Here is a 15,450-nt window from a genome sequence, read left to right as displayed (position 1 = left end):
CGGGGTCGGAGTGCCCGCACTGCGTGTCGTTTTACCGTGAGATCCAGAGACCTTCTCCTCCCTTTGAGGGTATTGGATAGTGTTGAACAGGGCTCGGTAGGCATGGGCCCCAGCATGTTGCAATGATCTGTGTCTCTCTGGAGTTGCCAGGGTGACAGCATACTTTGTCCAAATGTTCTACTAACTTTTCGGGACTCCGCACTTGCTCAGGGTGAAATTCCAAAACACTGGGGGTGCCCATTGGCCTAGGTACTTGCCCATCTTGTCCCACACACCCTGCCACTCATAACTATCCAGCCTTGGGGCAGATCTCTGGATGATATTCTTAAATTGCTTATTAACTTTAGACAAAACCGAAACAATATTCCCAAGACGTATCAATAGAAGTATCTTAACTACCCAAGGATGTTCAAAATACTGAAAAGTTACTGTAATGAAGGAGGAAACATCACCAATCACTGCAGACCACAGCAAACTGGAAAAACCAACACCAATCTTTAACATGTACAGCAAAAAAATGAGCACGATGCAGATTAGACAAATCAATATCGAGAACAGAGGAACCAACATTGTGACCCACAACTGTTAACAGATATAAATTCCTTAATACGCTCTGGTTAATCTGTTATTATCTCAAACCCTTCGTGCCCTTCGTTGAGCACCAAAAAGGACTTTGTGGTTTAACCTCAGCCGGCAACTGAGCACCACACAGCCACTCGCTCACTCCCCTCACCCCCCAGTGGGATGAGGGAGAGAACTGGAAGAGTAGAAGTGAGAATAACTCGTGGGTTGAGATAAAAACAGTTTAATAACTGAAATAAAATAACTATAATAATAATAATGTAATAATAATAATGATACACAAAGCAAGTGATGCACAGTGCAATTGCTCACCACCCGCCGACCGACGCCCAGCCAGTCCCCGAGCAGCGGCCCCCCCGGCCAGCTTTCCCCAGTTTATGTACTGAGCATGACATCACATGGTATGGAATGTCCCTTTGGCCAGTTTGGCTGTGCCCCCTCCCAGCTTCTTGTGCACCTCCAGCCTCCTCAGTTGGTAGAGCATGGGAAACTGAAAAGTCCTTGACTAGTGTAAGCACTAACTAGCAACAACTAAAACATCGGTAGGTTATCAACTTCGTTCTGGTCCTAAATCCAAAACACAGCACTGTACCAGCTACTAGGAAGGAAATTAACTCTATCCCTGCCGAAACCAGGACAGTCCATGATCTTAAAGTAGTCATAATGGTTTATATTAGCCAAAGACCTTCTTACTGATTTTACAGGCTTTGGATCAAGCCCCGGATCACTCAAAGACCTTAATGGAGCTTTTGCAGAGCTACTCTCCAAGAAACTAATGTGATTCTGATTCAGACCAGAACCCTTTGAACAGAGTGGGACTTTATGGGGGTTTATATATTTCTGTTAGAAAAATTCACCTTTATTATAATCTATGACTCAGAGCTCTCTTCAGATTCAGGAAAGAATACGGTAAATTCCCTGTTGAATCACTATTGTTCATGGTATGCAAACTATTTGGCAATGTGTCTTTTCCACTGTCAAATCACATGCTCATTTTAGCCTCTGAGTAGATTTGCAAACGTGAGCTGCCCACATACTGGGTACAGATTATCTGTTTGCGGGTATGGTTTCTTCAAACATTTACCTATGAGTAATTTTGACTGAACTACTCAAATGACTGTACTTCTGCGTGTGTCTGTGTGAAAGTTGACAGGATGAGCACGTGCATTTTTACAATGTGAATTAAGTCTAAGACATGATGAAGATGTTGAATAAAAACAATAATTATTACAGCAATTAAAATATAAAAGTTGAGTCAGCATTTTGCTGCTGTTCCTGACTCTCCCTGACTTGCTTTATAATTTTGGGCAAGTAACTTAGCCCCCGATCCTGCAAATACTTTTACTTATGCTAAGTACCACAAAGAACTGTATACGGGATAATACAGCTTTATTTGCCTAAATTAACAAAATCGGGGTCTTAAGCTGTTTCTGTGAGTACACACATTGCCATGATCAACAGAATTATTCTGTTGTACTCCAATGCGGCGTTATAATACAGCGAGTTTAAGAAAGTGCTTCTCTACCAGTACTAAGCACTCCCCAAGAAAAAGCATCAGTGCACAACAGGAGAACAAAAGGGAAGGCAGGAAGACTGGGATTCCTACCTAGAGTAATTTCTCCCAACTGCTTTACCTCTGTTGCTTCCTTAGACTTAACGTTTTTCTCTAAGCTGTAAACACTTACAGGAAATAACTTCCTTCTCCTGTCTGTGCCTGAACATCTGCTATGGTTTCGGGATGCCACAGCAGCAAGACATACCTGAGAAGGGATGAGAGAGGCAAAAAGAGAATGAACGGGGCCCTAGGCCTTTGCGTTTCCCTGTCTGACAAGGCAGACGTGGACCAGACCCTGTGACACGAACCCTTGCCAGACGACGGCAGAAGTAACTCTCTCTGCTTATTCTGCATTCACAGCGGGCGCTGTGTTCTTCGCTCACCGACGCGAGTCTTCTGAGCAACAGCTGACCGTGACAGGGCAGGACAAGCCGCCTTACAGGATTCAGGCAGTGAGCAACCGACACGCTGGAGGCAGATTTCCCAGTCGAGCCTCTGGCAGAGACGGGTGGGCGCTCTCACTCGCGCACCCCCAGCCGCCCGCCGGGCCTGCAGCAGGGCTTATACAGGACGGCCGGGCCGGGCCGGGCGCTCCCGGCCAGCGCAAGGCACACCCAGGCTCACCCCGGAGAGACCAGCCCCACCACGCGGGACCCTGACGGCAGCTCCAGCAAGGCTCTGGCCGCCGGAGAGCTCCCGCGGAAAGGGCTGCCCGGGGAACCCGCTCCTACGGCTCCACACGCGCGATGGGGACACGCGGTATCACTCAGTCGCTACCGCGGAGAGGACGGGTTAACGCCGGCCGACAGAACTCCCTCCCCCTCCGCTGCCGCCCCGCCAAGACACCGGCCACGTTCCCCACATCGCCCCTACCTCGGGCGCCGCTGGGGGAAGGGAAGGGAAGGGAAGGGCGCCGCGGGCACTCCCGCACCGCCCCCACCTGGAGCCCCGCCGCCGCCGCCCGCTCCCTCAGCCCCGCGCCAACTCCCTCCCCTCCCCCTACCTGCCCGCTCCCTCCGAACGTAACTACACCGCCCCGCCCCGCCCCGCCCGCCGCAACGGCCGCCGCTGGAGGCGGCAGCTCGCCTTCTCATTGGTCCTCTGGCCCGCCCGTCAGCCGCCGCTCCTGAAGGGGCGTGGGAGGGCGGTACCGGGCCGCGCCGTGCGGGGCTGTCAGTGGGAGAGGAAGCGGCCACGGCGGGGGGGAGAGGCGGGTGGTTGGCTGCGATGTGAGAGCTGCATCTCCTCCGCTCTCTCCGCACCTCTTTTCCCTCCCCCCGGGCTTTTTCACACAGCCGCCCCCTCCCCTCATTTTTTCTGTAGAAATATACCTGTCTGTAAATACACACCTACACCGGTTTTTTTCGGGTTCTTTTTCCGCAGAGGCCAAATATTTGATCCAGCGGAGTGTGCACCTCGGGCAGCAGAGCAGCGCCCCGCGGCCAGGGGCTCCCTCAGCGACCTCGCTCCGTCTCGCCCGCCGGTGCCGCCCCCACAGCGCCATGGATCACCAACCGAAGTTCTTCGAGAACCTCTCGGGCACCGGGAAGGCCATCGGGGTGCTGACCAGCGGCGGCGATGCCCAAGGTAGCTGCTCACGCCGTTCGCTCCGGGAGCGAGGGCAGGAGGAGGGGAAGGAGCCGAGAGGCAAGGAGAGGCAGAAGATGGGGGGGGGGGGAGGGGACGACGACACACACGACTGCGGACACGGTGAGGAATGGGGGCAGCGGAAAGGGAGGGCGAGGAGCCCCTCGGGGAATGGTATGAGGGAGTCAGAAGCGCAAAGGGCCTCCCGGGCAGGCAGGGCGCCCGTGCGGGGGGCTGGGGAAGGAGCTGGTGGGTGTAGCAGCGCCTGCGAGAAGGGAGTAGGAAGCATGGGCTGCCTCTGGGGCGGTTGCGGGAACCCGCGCCGGCAGGAGCACATGGAGGTAGTGGAGAGAGAGGGGGGTCTGGGAGTGGGGCACACGAGGTTGCCGTGGTTCTCGGGTTCCTCTTTCCGTGCTGGCCTTGGAGCTGTCTCTCTTGCTATGATCATTTAAAAGATAAATCATTTTTGCGTGGCCTGGGCGCCTGAGCTGCAAACATACTCTCATCCTTCCTCCTCCCTCCCTTTCTCATAATGTTTCCTCTGAGCCTGTCTTGGCAGGGAAGAGGGTAGAAAGGCTCCAATAACTTCTACCACCAAAATGTCCTTCACCCCTCGGGAGATGGTGGGGAGAGGAGAGTGAGGAGGGAGAGCGGATGGCTGATGTGAGCGGGAGGGGAGGTCGTGCTGCCTTGCACGGCGGGTGGGAGGCTGTCTTCGCTGCTGGGGCTCTGCCAGCCCTCGGCTCATCTGCTTTTCGCTTCATTTTGGCACCAGGAACGTTTCTATGTTCCTAGCCATGATTTAGAAAGCTCACGTGGTAGTTTAATCTCTAGCCCCGTAGGAGTACGTTGGAAACGTGTTTCACCTCCTTAAATCCCTTAAGTGTAGAGGGAGTCCTAGCTACAGGACAGGGCGAACAAAAGACCTATAGACATTAAGAGGGAAGGGAAAGAAAAGAGACTTGATCGCAATATACTTAGTCATGAAGGCATGTTTTCCTACACTTTCGTTTCCCCTTTTCTACGAGAAAAATCTCATATATATTAATATTTGGAAGTTTCGGTTAATTAAGATTTCAAATGTGCAATGCTCCATGCTATTTGAGAGAACTCTTGCTCTGCTTTTGCCAGGAAAGTTGTTTAGTGATGACTGCTTTTTAGCTCCTTCCCTTAAACTACGATTTTTTTTTTTTTTTTTTTTTTCCCGGGAGTGTCTCGACAGTACTTTCACTTAAAGAAGAAACGGCGCTCTTATTCGCGTTTGTGAAGAGAATAGAGAAGGGAAAAAAAGCCGCTCTTTATTTTTGTGTGGGCTCGGTAGTTTAATGACCACTGTCCCTAGCTTTTTACGCGGGGACGTGCGGGGACCAGCCCGCATCCGCGGCTGGGGCGTTCGGTCCGACTTCCCGGGGTGGGAGCGGGTGCAGGCAGCAGCCTCTCCTCCCCTCGGTTTCTCGGCGCGTCCATGAGGTGGTAGTTTGCATGGACCGGCGTCTCCGCGCTCCCGCCCCGCCGCCGGTGTGTACGTGATCCGCTGCGAGTCGCTGCAGATTCCGCCCCTTTGCGTCATCTGGGCTGGGAGAAGCATCCTCCCTCCCTCTGCCCGCAGGAATAACGGGGAGCCCCCGGGTTTACCTGGGATTATCTGAAACTCTTTCTAATCAGGCGTGGCAGGGATTTGGAACCAAGCGGAGGGGAAAACGTTGCAGTTCCGGAGAAAATGCAAATTGATGCCCTTAAAATGGCTTCTCTTTTGCCCCTCCGTGGGATTGCACTCGTTCAAATTCTGTCCACAGTTTGCTCTCAGTGTCGTCAATTCCACTGCTAAATCGTTCTAGGAGGGACTGTGAATCAAGTCATCTCTGTTTTAATGGTCTGGTCGCCGAATCGCCATTTTAGTTTTGAAGTGTGGCAGGGCATTGCCTCAAGCAGCAGTAGGGTGTTCAGGAAGAGGTTGAGCCCTGCTACTTGCTTCTGTGTGGCTGGAGATTATATAATGCAGCAGCAGATGTAGCTCACTTATAAAATATTAATCTGCACTTGCCACTATGTGAATTAAAGCACGTAAAGGGCTTTCAGAATCCATGGGTAACGTCTAGACTTTATTATCTGGCAGATTGCAACTGCAGCATATTTACTTGGAGGGATAAAAAGTAACAGCCTGTGAAGGTCGCTGTCTGAGGAGTGAGGTTGTCACAGACACCAAAAAAGTAAGCTGGATGCCAAGTCGTTTTGTAGGCAGCATTGTTGTTGTAGCTTAGAAGAACAAGGGAAAAACACAACATTTTAGAACTTGATCGTTTCAGCTGAATCACACAACACAGCTGAGGTTCATAACCCTTACTATCTTCCTAACAGTATAGATGGGGAAAATACGCAACCTCGAGTCTGTTTGCATGCTAGGTTAGGAGTTAAAAAAGGGACAGAATGAGTCATGCCCTGTCAAGGTCATTTGCCCTCTGTAGGGGCGAATGTGCGAGAGAAGTGAAGTTGTGAAGTAGAAGGAAATACGCTATTACTGCAGAGTTGTTTGAAAATTTATATTCAAGCAAACTGTAGGTGAGGTGAAACCACTGACTCGGAAGCAGGCAAAAAAGTACTAATATAAAAAAAAAAAAAGAGTTTTAGTCTCCTGTTCTTAGTGGTGGGCGTTTTTTTGGGGGGAGGGGTTTGTTTGGGTTTTTTTAGCTTTGCTAGACACTAAAAAGCTTCAGAATATCTGTAGTGCAAACTAAACTCACAGGAAATTGAGTGGAAAGAACACCCATTACTGTTGCAGTAATCACGTAATCTTCCTATCAATAGGTGCCTTTATTTAGATTGGTGGGCTGTAAATCTTAGCCTAGAACAAAATATGCTTGATATTATTTTAAAATAGAAGTTACTGCCTTTACTGTTTATTGTACTTTTTAATAATTTAGAAGTAGCATTAAGTAAATTGCGCAAGCCTTTCTATTTATAGGACATGTTAAGGTTTAAATTACTTCCCCACATTTGTGGTATTTCCCTGCAAGATTTTTTTTTTGTTTGTCATTTTTACTACCCGTGGCATATTAAGGACTAGAAAATGTGTGTATGTCATACTGGAACTGCTATGGTTTAGTCACCATATTTTTAAACACAGGTATATTATTTTGTTTGGTGGAGCTAAAGAATTCATCAGTGATTTATTTCACAGAAAAAAGATGTGTATTTTGTACACTTAGGTTTGTAAGTCTTAAACTTTGCAGTCCATCACTTTAGCTAGCCAGCTGTTAAACTGTGAACTAAACCAAGTACTTTCAACCATAATCACCTTGAGAGGCAGAAGAAGTTTTGACAACTGATTCTCAAAATTTAAGTGTTATTTCTGTTTCTGGACTATTTCTAAATTGTAGTGGTTGCAGCTCAGAAAGGTGGACTAATAAATGGGTTTTACGTCATGCTTCTGTCTTCATTTTGTGGCACTCTCTGGCCGTGGTCTGCTTCAGGTCATGAAGTACACCGGTTGTATTTTATGCTGGTTGCCAGTGGCTGCCACAGGCAATTTTGGCTGCTGTAGGTCACTTACATTCGTACAACCTCCAATCAGGCTGCTTATTCTAGGAACGTGATAGGTATGGCTCAGCAGCAGGAACAATGTCATCTGAAAGCTGACAGAAGGCGATTGTGTACTGTTGGGGAGTGATGTGTTTGTGGCTACTTTGAGCTGTTGCGCAATTTACTGGCTCAAGATTATTGTCTTTGAGTGTAACCGTGTTATTCTTGAGATAAGCTCAAAGATTCAGTGTTGTGGAAGACAGCATAAGTAAGGGACTTACGGATTACATGGTAATGGTCTGGAATATGATAGACCACATGACTGCTAAAGTAAAGATCTACATATCTCTGTTTGAAGCATTACATGCTTTCCAACATTTCAAGGCGTATTTAATATAGTAGTACAGATGTATCGCTCTCGTCCTGGTAACTTACATTGGAAGAAAAGGTTTTGCCACCGAACAAATAAAAATCTCCACTCCTTCAGCAAATATTGAGCTTAGAACAGCTAAAAACAACCCCATAGCCTCTTGGATTCCAGAGTTTTGGAATACCACAGACCATGACTGTGGAAGCAAAAATTTACACATTTCTACTCTTGAAGCATTACAGGCTTCCTAGGAACATCACAAGACATATTTTATATGGTAGCACAGATGTACTGATCTTGTCCTGATAGCATATGATGGAAAAAGAAATTTTGCTACTGAACAAATAAAATATAATAAATTAAAAACCAAACAAACAAAAACTATGGGAAAAAAAAAAACAAACCAAAACAACCTGCACTCCTTTTATGTCGTCCAAATTACAGAGTTTATTTGTTAACACTTAAGTAATTTGAAGATAGTCACAAGGAACTTTTGAATTCTAGCCCCCCAAAAAGGCACCTTTTCTATCAAATAATAGTGTGTATGTGTATAGACATGATGTAAAATACATATATATGTGTCCATATATGTAATATTACAAATATAATTTGTATGTACAATTAAGGAATGTATTTATTAATGGATGAGTGTAACTTTCAATGCATTTAATATTTTGGAGGAACTGCTTCTATCTTAAGTGGATTCTATGATTGAAACTAGTCTCAAGATGTTTGGGGTTTTTTTTAAATTTTGAAGAAGGAGTTACGTAGGTAGTCTAGATGGTATGCTATTATATATATTTGTGCAGTAGAATGTTCTAATCTAATACAGTGTTACTGTTTAGAAAAATGGTATAGTATTTTCTTCAGGTATCTAGAATCATTATTGTGATTAACAGATTTTATTGCATATGTGTAATTAAAAGTAAATGGAACAAACCCAAACTGTTTTCTTAATGACTTGTTCAGTTCTTGTATTTGACTGCTTCTTCTCATCTTTCCTTTTGATGATTATAGGCTCTTACATCATTACTGATAAGTCCATTTACATACTTGAATAAAGTCTTTCTGTTCGGTAATGTTTAGACATTTTCCTTAGTTTCTGTGTTTTGCTATATAGTCTTTTAAGTCTGGATCTTTATTCAGGGTAGCACTTAAACATATGTGCTAAGTCATTAAGCATGCATTAAAACCAATGTTTATCTTTAAAATTGGTGGTACTTAGGTATTTCTTGATGCTTGTCCAAGATGCATAGTTTTGATTTTTCTTTTATATTGTTAGTATTAGTTATTTATTTAAAGGCCTGTCTAGCTGACTAAAGTGAGGAAAACTTGGCTTAAACACAAAATAGTGTGTTAATTTTACTCACACTCCTCTGTTGTAGTGGTGCATATGGATGTGGAACAGGATGTGGGCACAGGAGAGGAATACTCCTTTGAGAGAAGAGAGTGTCTTTAAAATAATTTAAAGATTTCTGCAGTACTGTTTGTAACCCTGCTATGAAAATTATTGCTTTCAAAGACAGTTGGATAGGCAATATCAAGAAGGACAGTAATTAAAGAGTTGATAATTTAATTTCAGACATTCTGTGAAGCCATGTAAGTAGTTGCAGATTATTTAATCTTTGCTGAGTCCAAAAGAGCAAAATAAATCTTTTCCTCTGTCAAAGGTTTCAACGCAAAAGCAAGTGGTAATTCAGAAAGACTTTAAATAATTCTTAAGTTATAAAAAAAAAAAATACTGGTTTTACTTGTGGCTTTCTTTTGAAGCTGCTATTCTAATCCTGTATGTTTATCAGTCTATATTTATTATTCAGGACTAAATCCATGGTTAACCCAGTAAATCTCTTTTTCAGTAATAAGCATGTAATTACATTTCATAGTTATTATGGTAATTCACAAATACTATTGTAAGATTTCACAAATAATCAAATACAGCAACATTTTGTTAGACAAGTTTTACAGAGACTTCATGAAATTCTCTGTATTTACATACTTGAATCACTGCAAGCAGTGTATTCAGATTCAGATAACCAACATGTAAAAGTCTAAAGCTTCAATATTTTAACTGTTGTTTGTAGATACCAAATTATAACATCCTTCAGTCCTCAGCCCTTCTGAAATGTAAGCCACTTCTTTAGGAGCTTGCCAATAGACACCCAAGTCCTTCTTCTGTATAAAGAGATAAAATATACATCACCAAATAATAATAAAATGTATGTTGCATAAACTTATAAAGTCACAGTGGTGGACTGAGAAGATGCTTTCTGTCTGTAATTTGTGCGTTTTCTTCCTGGGCTTTTGCCCTTTCTTGCAGCAGATAAATTATGAATTTTACCAATTTTTCATGTAAGACACATGGAAACTGGAAAGTATTCACTAAGAAAGTATGTGGCTGTATTATGAATATATTCACATGGAAAGAATTAATGGATTTGTCACTTAGAATAAAATATAAGCATTTATTTCTCAGTTTTAGAAGTATGAATGTTAAGCCAAATCAGTCTTTGTAGGCTAACTTGTACATAATGAAGGTATTGCAGATCTGGAGAATTTGTAATGAGAACACTTCTTTAAAATACAGTGATTGAGAGGTGCATGCTAAAGATAAAAAGCTAGGATACATGACCAATAAATAGTAATGTGAGCAAGAAACAGATAAAAAACAAGTACATATCTTTGGTAGACATGTGAATGTTTATATTTAATGTCTTCCTATTTTAGTAAATATTTATTTTTGCTGACAAAACTATTCTGCTTTAGCCTGTTTGGATCACAGATACTTTTTCTTATTCTAATTAGATACTTGGAATACAGAGACTACTGCTGAATGGGACACCAGAGTCTTTATAACTGAACATACATTAGATACCTGAAACAGTCTTAGTGTTTCTTCTCGGGTGCCAAATGGGAGAGGTGACAAAGTTGAACCTCAAAAACCAGAAGGTTCTTAAAAGGGCAGTTCTGAGTAGTCCTCACTTGGCGAGCATGAATTTTTTCCCTTCAGAAAATGAACCTTTTAGATGCTCTTCCAGAATTCTGCAGTCAAATGGATAATATAAAAAGTTGTTCTTATCTCTGAAAGAACCCCTCCACAGACAAACCCAAACAAACAATGATGATACCCCCTGCTCCCCCCCCCCCCCCCCCCAAGAACCCAAACCACCAAAAAACCTCCCTACCAACCAACAAAAAATCCAACCTCCCACACAACATGTTGATTAATAGAAGCAAGCTGCAGACTTTGACAAAAGGAGTAGCTTGTGCTTGTATCTTCCCTGTTTGAGGAAAATGGCAGTGCTGTGAAGAACTGTCGGTTTTATAAAGTTAAAAGTGTTTCTTTGTCTCCACTTCCAGGAGACATTGTGTGTGAGGGGTGTGGGGGTGTTCTCTTTGTTATGAAAACTGTTTTCGCTGAGAAAATAACTTCACTGTGTAGTAGATCTATTTTGATCTGAGACTTAGCATGCTAACTTTTCAGTACAGCCTGTCAGATGAGATTCTCTGCTTTTTCATTGGCATCATCCAGTTCATTGTCCGAAGCTGTGCTTTTAGCTGTCTTGGCATTTGAGAACTTTTTCCAGCTCTGCCACAAAACTGACTCTGGCTGAGAGAAATCTTGCTGTAATTTCCTAATACAGAATTGATGTGAAAACACTGTTACTTGTGATTTTTAATCTTAAGGCTAAGTGACATCTATATGAACAACAAAGCAACTTTGATTTTGGCAAACTTAATTTTTTGTTTCGTATTGGGCAACTTCAGGGACTTTCTGGTATGTTCTGAAGTAATAAATCTTTGAGAAAACTCTGTCTCATTCTTCATTCAGACAGATAAGCTTTTATAGCTCAGTGGTTTTTTTCCAATAATGGTGGATATTGTAGGAATAGATCTTTATGGCTTACTGTGTTGTGGGTTTATATATTCTAGTTACCAACTTTTTACATCTCCAGATAGGTGAATACTAAACACCTGTGTCGAACAGCAGAGCTGACCTACTACTTTGCTATTTTGATATTAAGTGCAACAGATTTGGAGAATCGGTACCTAATACTTTGGTCGCATTTCTGGCATCCTTTTTCAACTGATGTGCCAAGGCTATTTCTTTCAGTGTAGCTTAACTACTTCTTCTGTCCTCATACTTTGCATAATCTCTTGTGTCTGTTTAAGTGGTATGGAAGCAATTAGTTTATTACTTTTGGGAACTTCCTGAATAATGAGTAAGGTAACACAGTATCTGAAGGGATGGGTTATAACAGAAATTCATTCGACCGATGTAGGGGGACCAGTGGAACTTTCACTGTTGCTCAGGAGGTTAAGCGTTTGACCATTGGACTTAAATGGAAGATTTTACATTAGTGTAATTTGTCAGATGTCTGTGAGCAGAGGGTTCTAGTGTCTGCTTGTGATTCCGGGAAGCAGAGTGGCATTTAGGCAGTTTTCTGTCAAATGAGTCCATGCAGCATTTCTTGTGTTAATTTACTGCTACTTATGTCTTTTTAAGTGGGCACCTGTCCATGTCACGAGCTTTGGCTGTGCTCCTCACAAAATACTGTGTATACACCTGTGTTACTTTGGAAAGCTCAGGAAAAAGAACTGTTACAATGTAACTTCTCCTTTGAAGAAGCTAAATATTAACTGGCTGAATGTTTTACATTTCAGATAGAAAACTAATCATTATTATAAAATGAATTTACTTTCTGTTTCTGGTTTAGTAGCTGTTACTTTTACAGTGCTGTTTTACAATCCACATAATTATAACAAAGCAGATAGTTCTATATCCTTCATATTCATGGGCTGATTGCACTGTCATTAAGCAAATTCCTGTTTTAATAGAAGCTGATCACGTCTTTCTTTAGGAATTAATTAATGTTTCCTTTTTTTGAAAGATGCTGAAAATTTGGAGTATGCAAAAAATATTGGATAACCTATAACAATGTGATTTTGCTTTTTCTTCCCAGGTATGAATGCTGCTGTGCGCGCAGTAGTACGCATGGGAATCTATGTAAAAGCCAAAGTGTATTTTGTTTATGAGGTTAGTTTTTGTTTTATTCATTCTGTCTTTGTCTTCTGACTATACTTGAGTTTTTGTGGAAACCTCGTGGACTGTGAATAGTATACATTAAAAAATGTTGTAGATGTTGTTCCCTTTCATCATATCAACGTTTTATTTCATATTTTTTATTTTTGTGGAAAGTACTTTTTACAAGGCATACGCTAAAACTATTTAATTTAAAAGTAATTTTTTAAATATATGGAATTCTTCATGTGCCACCAGAAACTTGAAAATACTGAGAAAACCAGAGGTGGTTGTCACCCAGCAGTGAGCTATCTATTTGTGTACTTGTTAGATGTTTGGCCCCAAATATTGTACTTTATAAATACCTTCCTAATCCTAGTTAAACTACTAAGTCTTAACCCTTTGAGTTCCCCCAGTCCATTTTCCTAGAGTATGATAAGGATGTGCCATCGCCCTCATTTCACAGATTACATGACTTGTTTTTGATCAAGAGTACTGTCAGGCTGGTGCCATCTTTCCTGGCTTATAGGTAGAAAATTATAACTGAAAGAACTCTAACCACCAAACAAAAAAGACCCCAGCAAAAAACCTGCGCCATTAGTAGTGTGTCCAGACATCAGAATTTTGTGGTTGAAGCTTATGACTGCATGTGTGTGAAGACTGTTAACTTCTGTAACAATTATTTGATGTAAAAAAATGATGAGACAAGTTTAATGTAAATGCCAAAATAATACTATGTGTGTATGTCTTACTGGAAGACTAAGTTATAGTTAGACTTCTGCCTGAAGGACACTTTCAGTTTTTATAAAATTTGCAGATTAAATGATACAGTAAATATATTTAGCAAGAAGTTGTTCTGTTCACACTGGAATTCCTGTACAACTCCTTAGAAGTTTGAGGTGATTACAAATCATAATAAACATTCAGTATGGGGCAAAACTTGGTAGGCAATATTCCTAGCAAAATGTAATTTTAATGCTTAATATAAAAATATGAAGTATTAGAATTCATAGAAGTGCTAGGAAAGTACTTTGGTTTTAGTTTTGCGCATGCAAAATATACCATTTAGCTTTAAAAGGTAGCTATTTATCCATTTTCTTTCTGTGTCTACTTATTCCTATAGTTCATTTACTAAAGAGATGCGAAGTATATTGAAATGCAAATAAGCAGAGCACTGTGCTCCAAAATTCTTTTGTACTACAGTGCTACAGCAAGTAGCTCTGAATACTTAGTGTGTGCTAATTACATGGCCAATCTCTAGAATTCCTTCAGTGTTCATCTGTTTTGCAGGCTTGCTGAAATGGGTCAGATACTTTTGTGGAAATAAGGAGGGGTTTTTGGCTGTCTTTAAAGGCCAGAACTTGGATTTTTTTTATTTTTTTTTTAATTATGTTTAACTTAAGAATTACCATCTCTGTAGTTCATCTTACAGTATGTTTACTTTTGTCACCTTTTAAAAACTGTTTTGTATCACAGAGTGTATTCAGTGATAAATTTCCAGAGAAATTTGGATATTTCTGTTTTTCTGAACTTAGAAAAATTGCACTATTTAAGTTATCACGTTCCTCTGTTAATTGCTAGACTTTGCCAATGTGAAGTCACAGATATTTCTGAATGAAAATTGATTGTAAAAATCAAGTCAGTGTTGGAGTTTTGAGTTTCCATTATATATTGTCATTCTATCTTCATTGTAACAGTGTAGTCTGGGAGAAAAATGCACATTTCACTCTAAGTATGGTAATAGCTCTGAAAGAGATCTTTGCTTCTATATTAGTCCATTCAGTTCTGTGTTTCAGGAAGTACTGAATGATAAGCTTTTTTCCTCTCTGACTCTGTGTTAAGTAAAATATGAAGACAGTTTTCTTTCACAATGCATATAAGTACTTCAGAGAAACATCGTTGCAAGCTTTGAAATGAAACAACTATTTAATTTCAGCACTTTGAAATAGGAAACAGATGCAGGTGACAAGTGTAGTGGAAGGTAAAAATCTTTGGGTAAGACTTGTCACTAACGATCCCTATTATAAGCCTTTGTATGATGTATACAGAGGAGATGTATTTTTGTATATACTTGAAGTTGTTTTATTCCATACTTTTAATAAGGTCCTTCTAAATTACGGTTTATCAAATGCAGACTTCAGTGTGTTGAGCAATAAGAATAGTATATTTTTAGCCTACATTTTAAGTGGGCATTTTAACTAGACACACGTCAAGGTAAAGGGATACTTGTATTGAAGCTGTTCTGAAAAAGTGAAGAAAAAACCTGAAGTGGCAACATCCGAAAGGTGAAAAATGTTTTCTTATTTGGAGCCAAAAAATGGGGTTAAAGGTCTCGGCCTTTTCAGGCCTACTTTGCTCTAGTTGTCATACGATCTTTTTCTCCTGTAACTTTCTCTGTCATAAGAACTCTTTTTGCACTGTAAAACCATCTGTTTTCCACAGATGTGGCCCAAACTATCTCCATATTCTCAGTAAGATAACAACTCTATTTTCCTTTTGTTTTCTAACTCCATTTTGCTTCGTTTTGTGATAAGAGATTACCAAGATAAATAAATAAAAATTGGCAATGAACTAGATATAAGTAATTTGTTAGCCTTCTTTAAGTTGGGTTTACCAAAGCCCAAAGAAAGAAACATTTAGATATTGGAATTCAAGGGCTATTTGGACATACTTTGATTCCCAGAAGAAGAAAAAAAAAAAAACCCAAAAAACCACCCCCCAACTCATGTGAAAATTAAAACTATAAAATAGTTTATATAAAAACTATAATTATTATATTTATATATAATTTATATAAAAACCAGATTTTATAGCTAT

General features: G+C 41.3%; 1 protein-coding gene across 4 annotated transcripts in view; it reads left to right on the top strand.

Annotated features, from left to right (window-relative positions):
- The first annotated feature begins 3,310 nt into the window (after nucleotides 1-3,310).
- The window catches only part of PFKP (phosphofructokinase, platelet), a 47,151-nt gene continuing 35,011 nt past the window's right edge, over nucleotides 3,311-15,450 (top strand). For 2 of the 4 annotated variants that reach the window (XM_076331878.1, XM_076331879.1), the window contains exons 1-2: nucleotides 3,311-3,724; nucleotides 12,575-12,648. In XM_076331878.1, coding sequence (XP_076187993.1) covers nucleotides 3,640-3,724; nucleotides 12,575-12,648 — 159 coding nt within the window. In that variant the 5' untranslated portion in view covers nucleotides 3,311-3,639. The remainder of the gene's footprint in view (nucleotides 3,725-12,574; nucleotides 12,649-15,450) is intronic. The other 2 variants (XM_076331877.1, XM_076331876.1) reach the window with 2 other exon arrangements.

This window comes from Aptenodytes patagonicus, chromosome 2, assembly GCF_965638725.1.
Source record: "Aptenodytes patagonicus chromosome 2, bAptPat1.pri.cur, whole genome shotgun sequence".
Lineage (NCBI taxonomy): Eukaryota > Metazoa > Chordata > Aves > Sphenisciformes > Spheniscidae > Aptenodytes > Aptenodytes patagonicus.
Note: the sequence above shows the minus strand (reverse complement) of the source record. Positions and strands in the feature narration are given on the sequence as shown.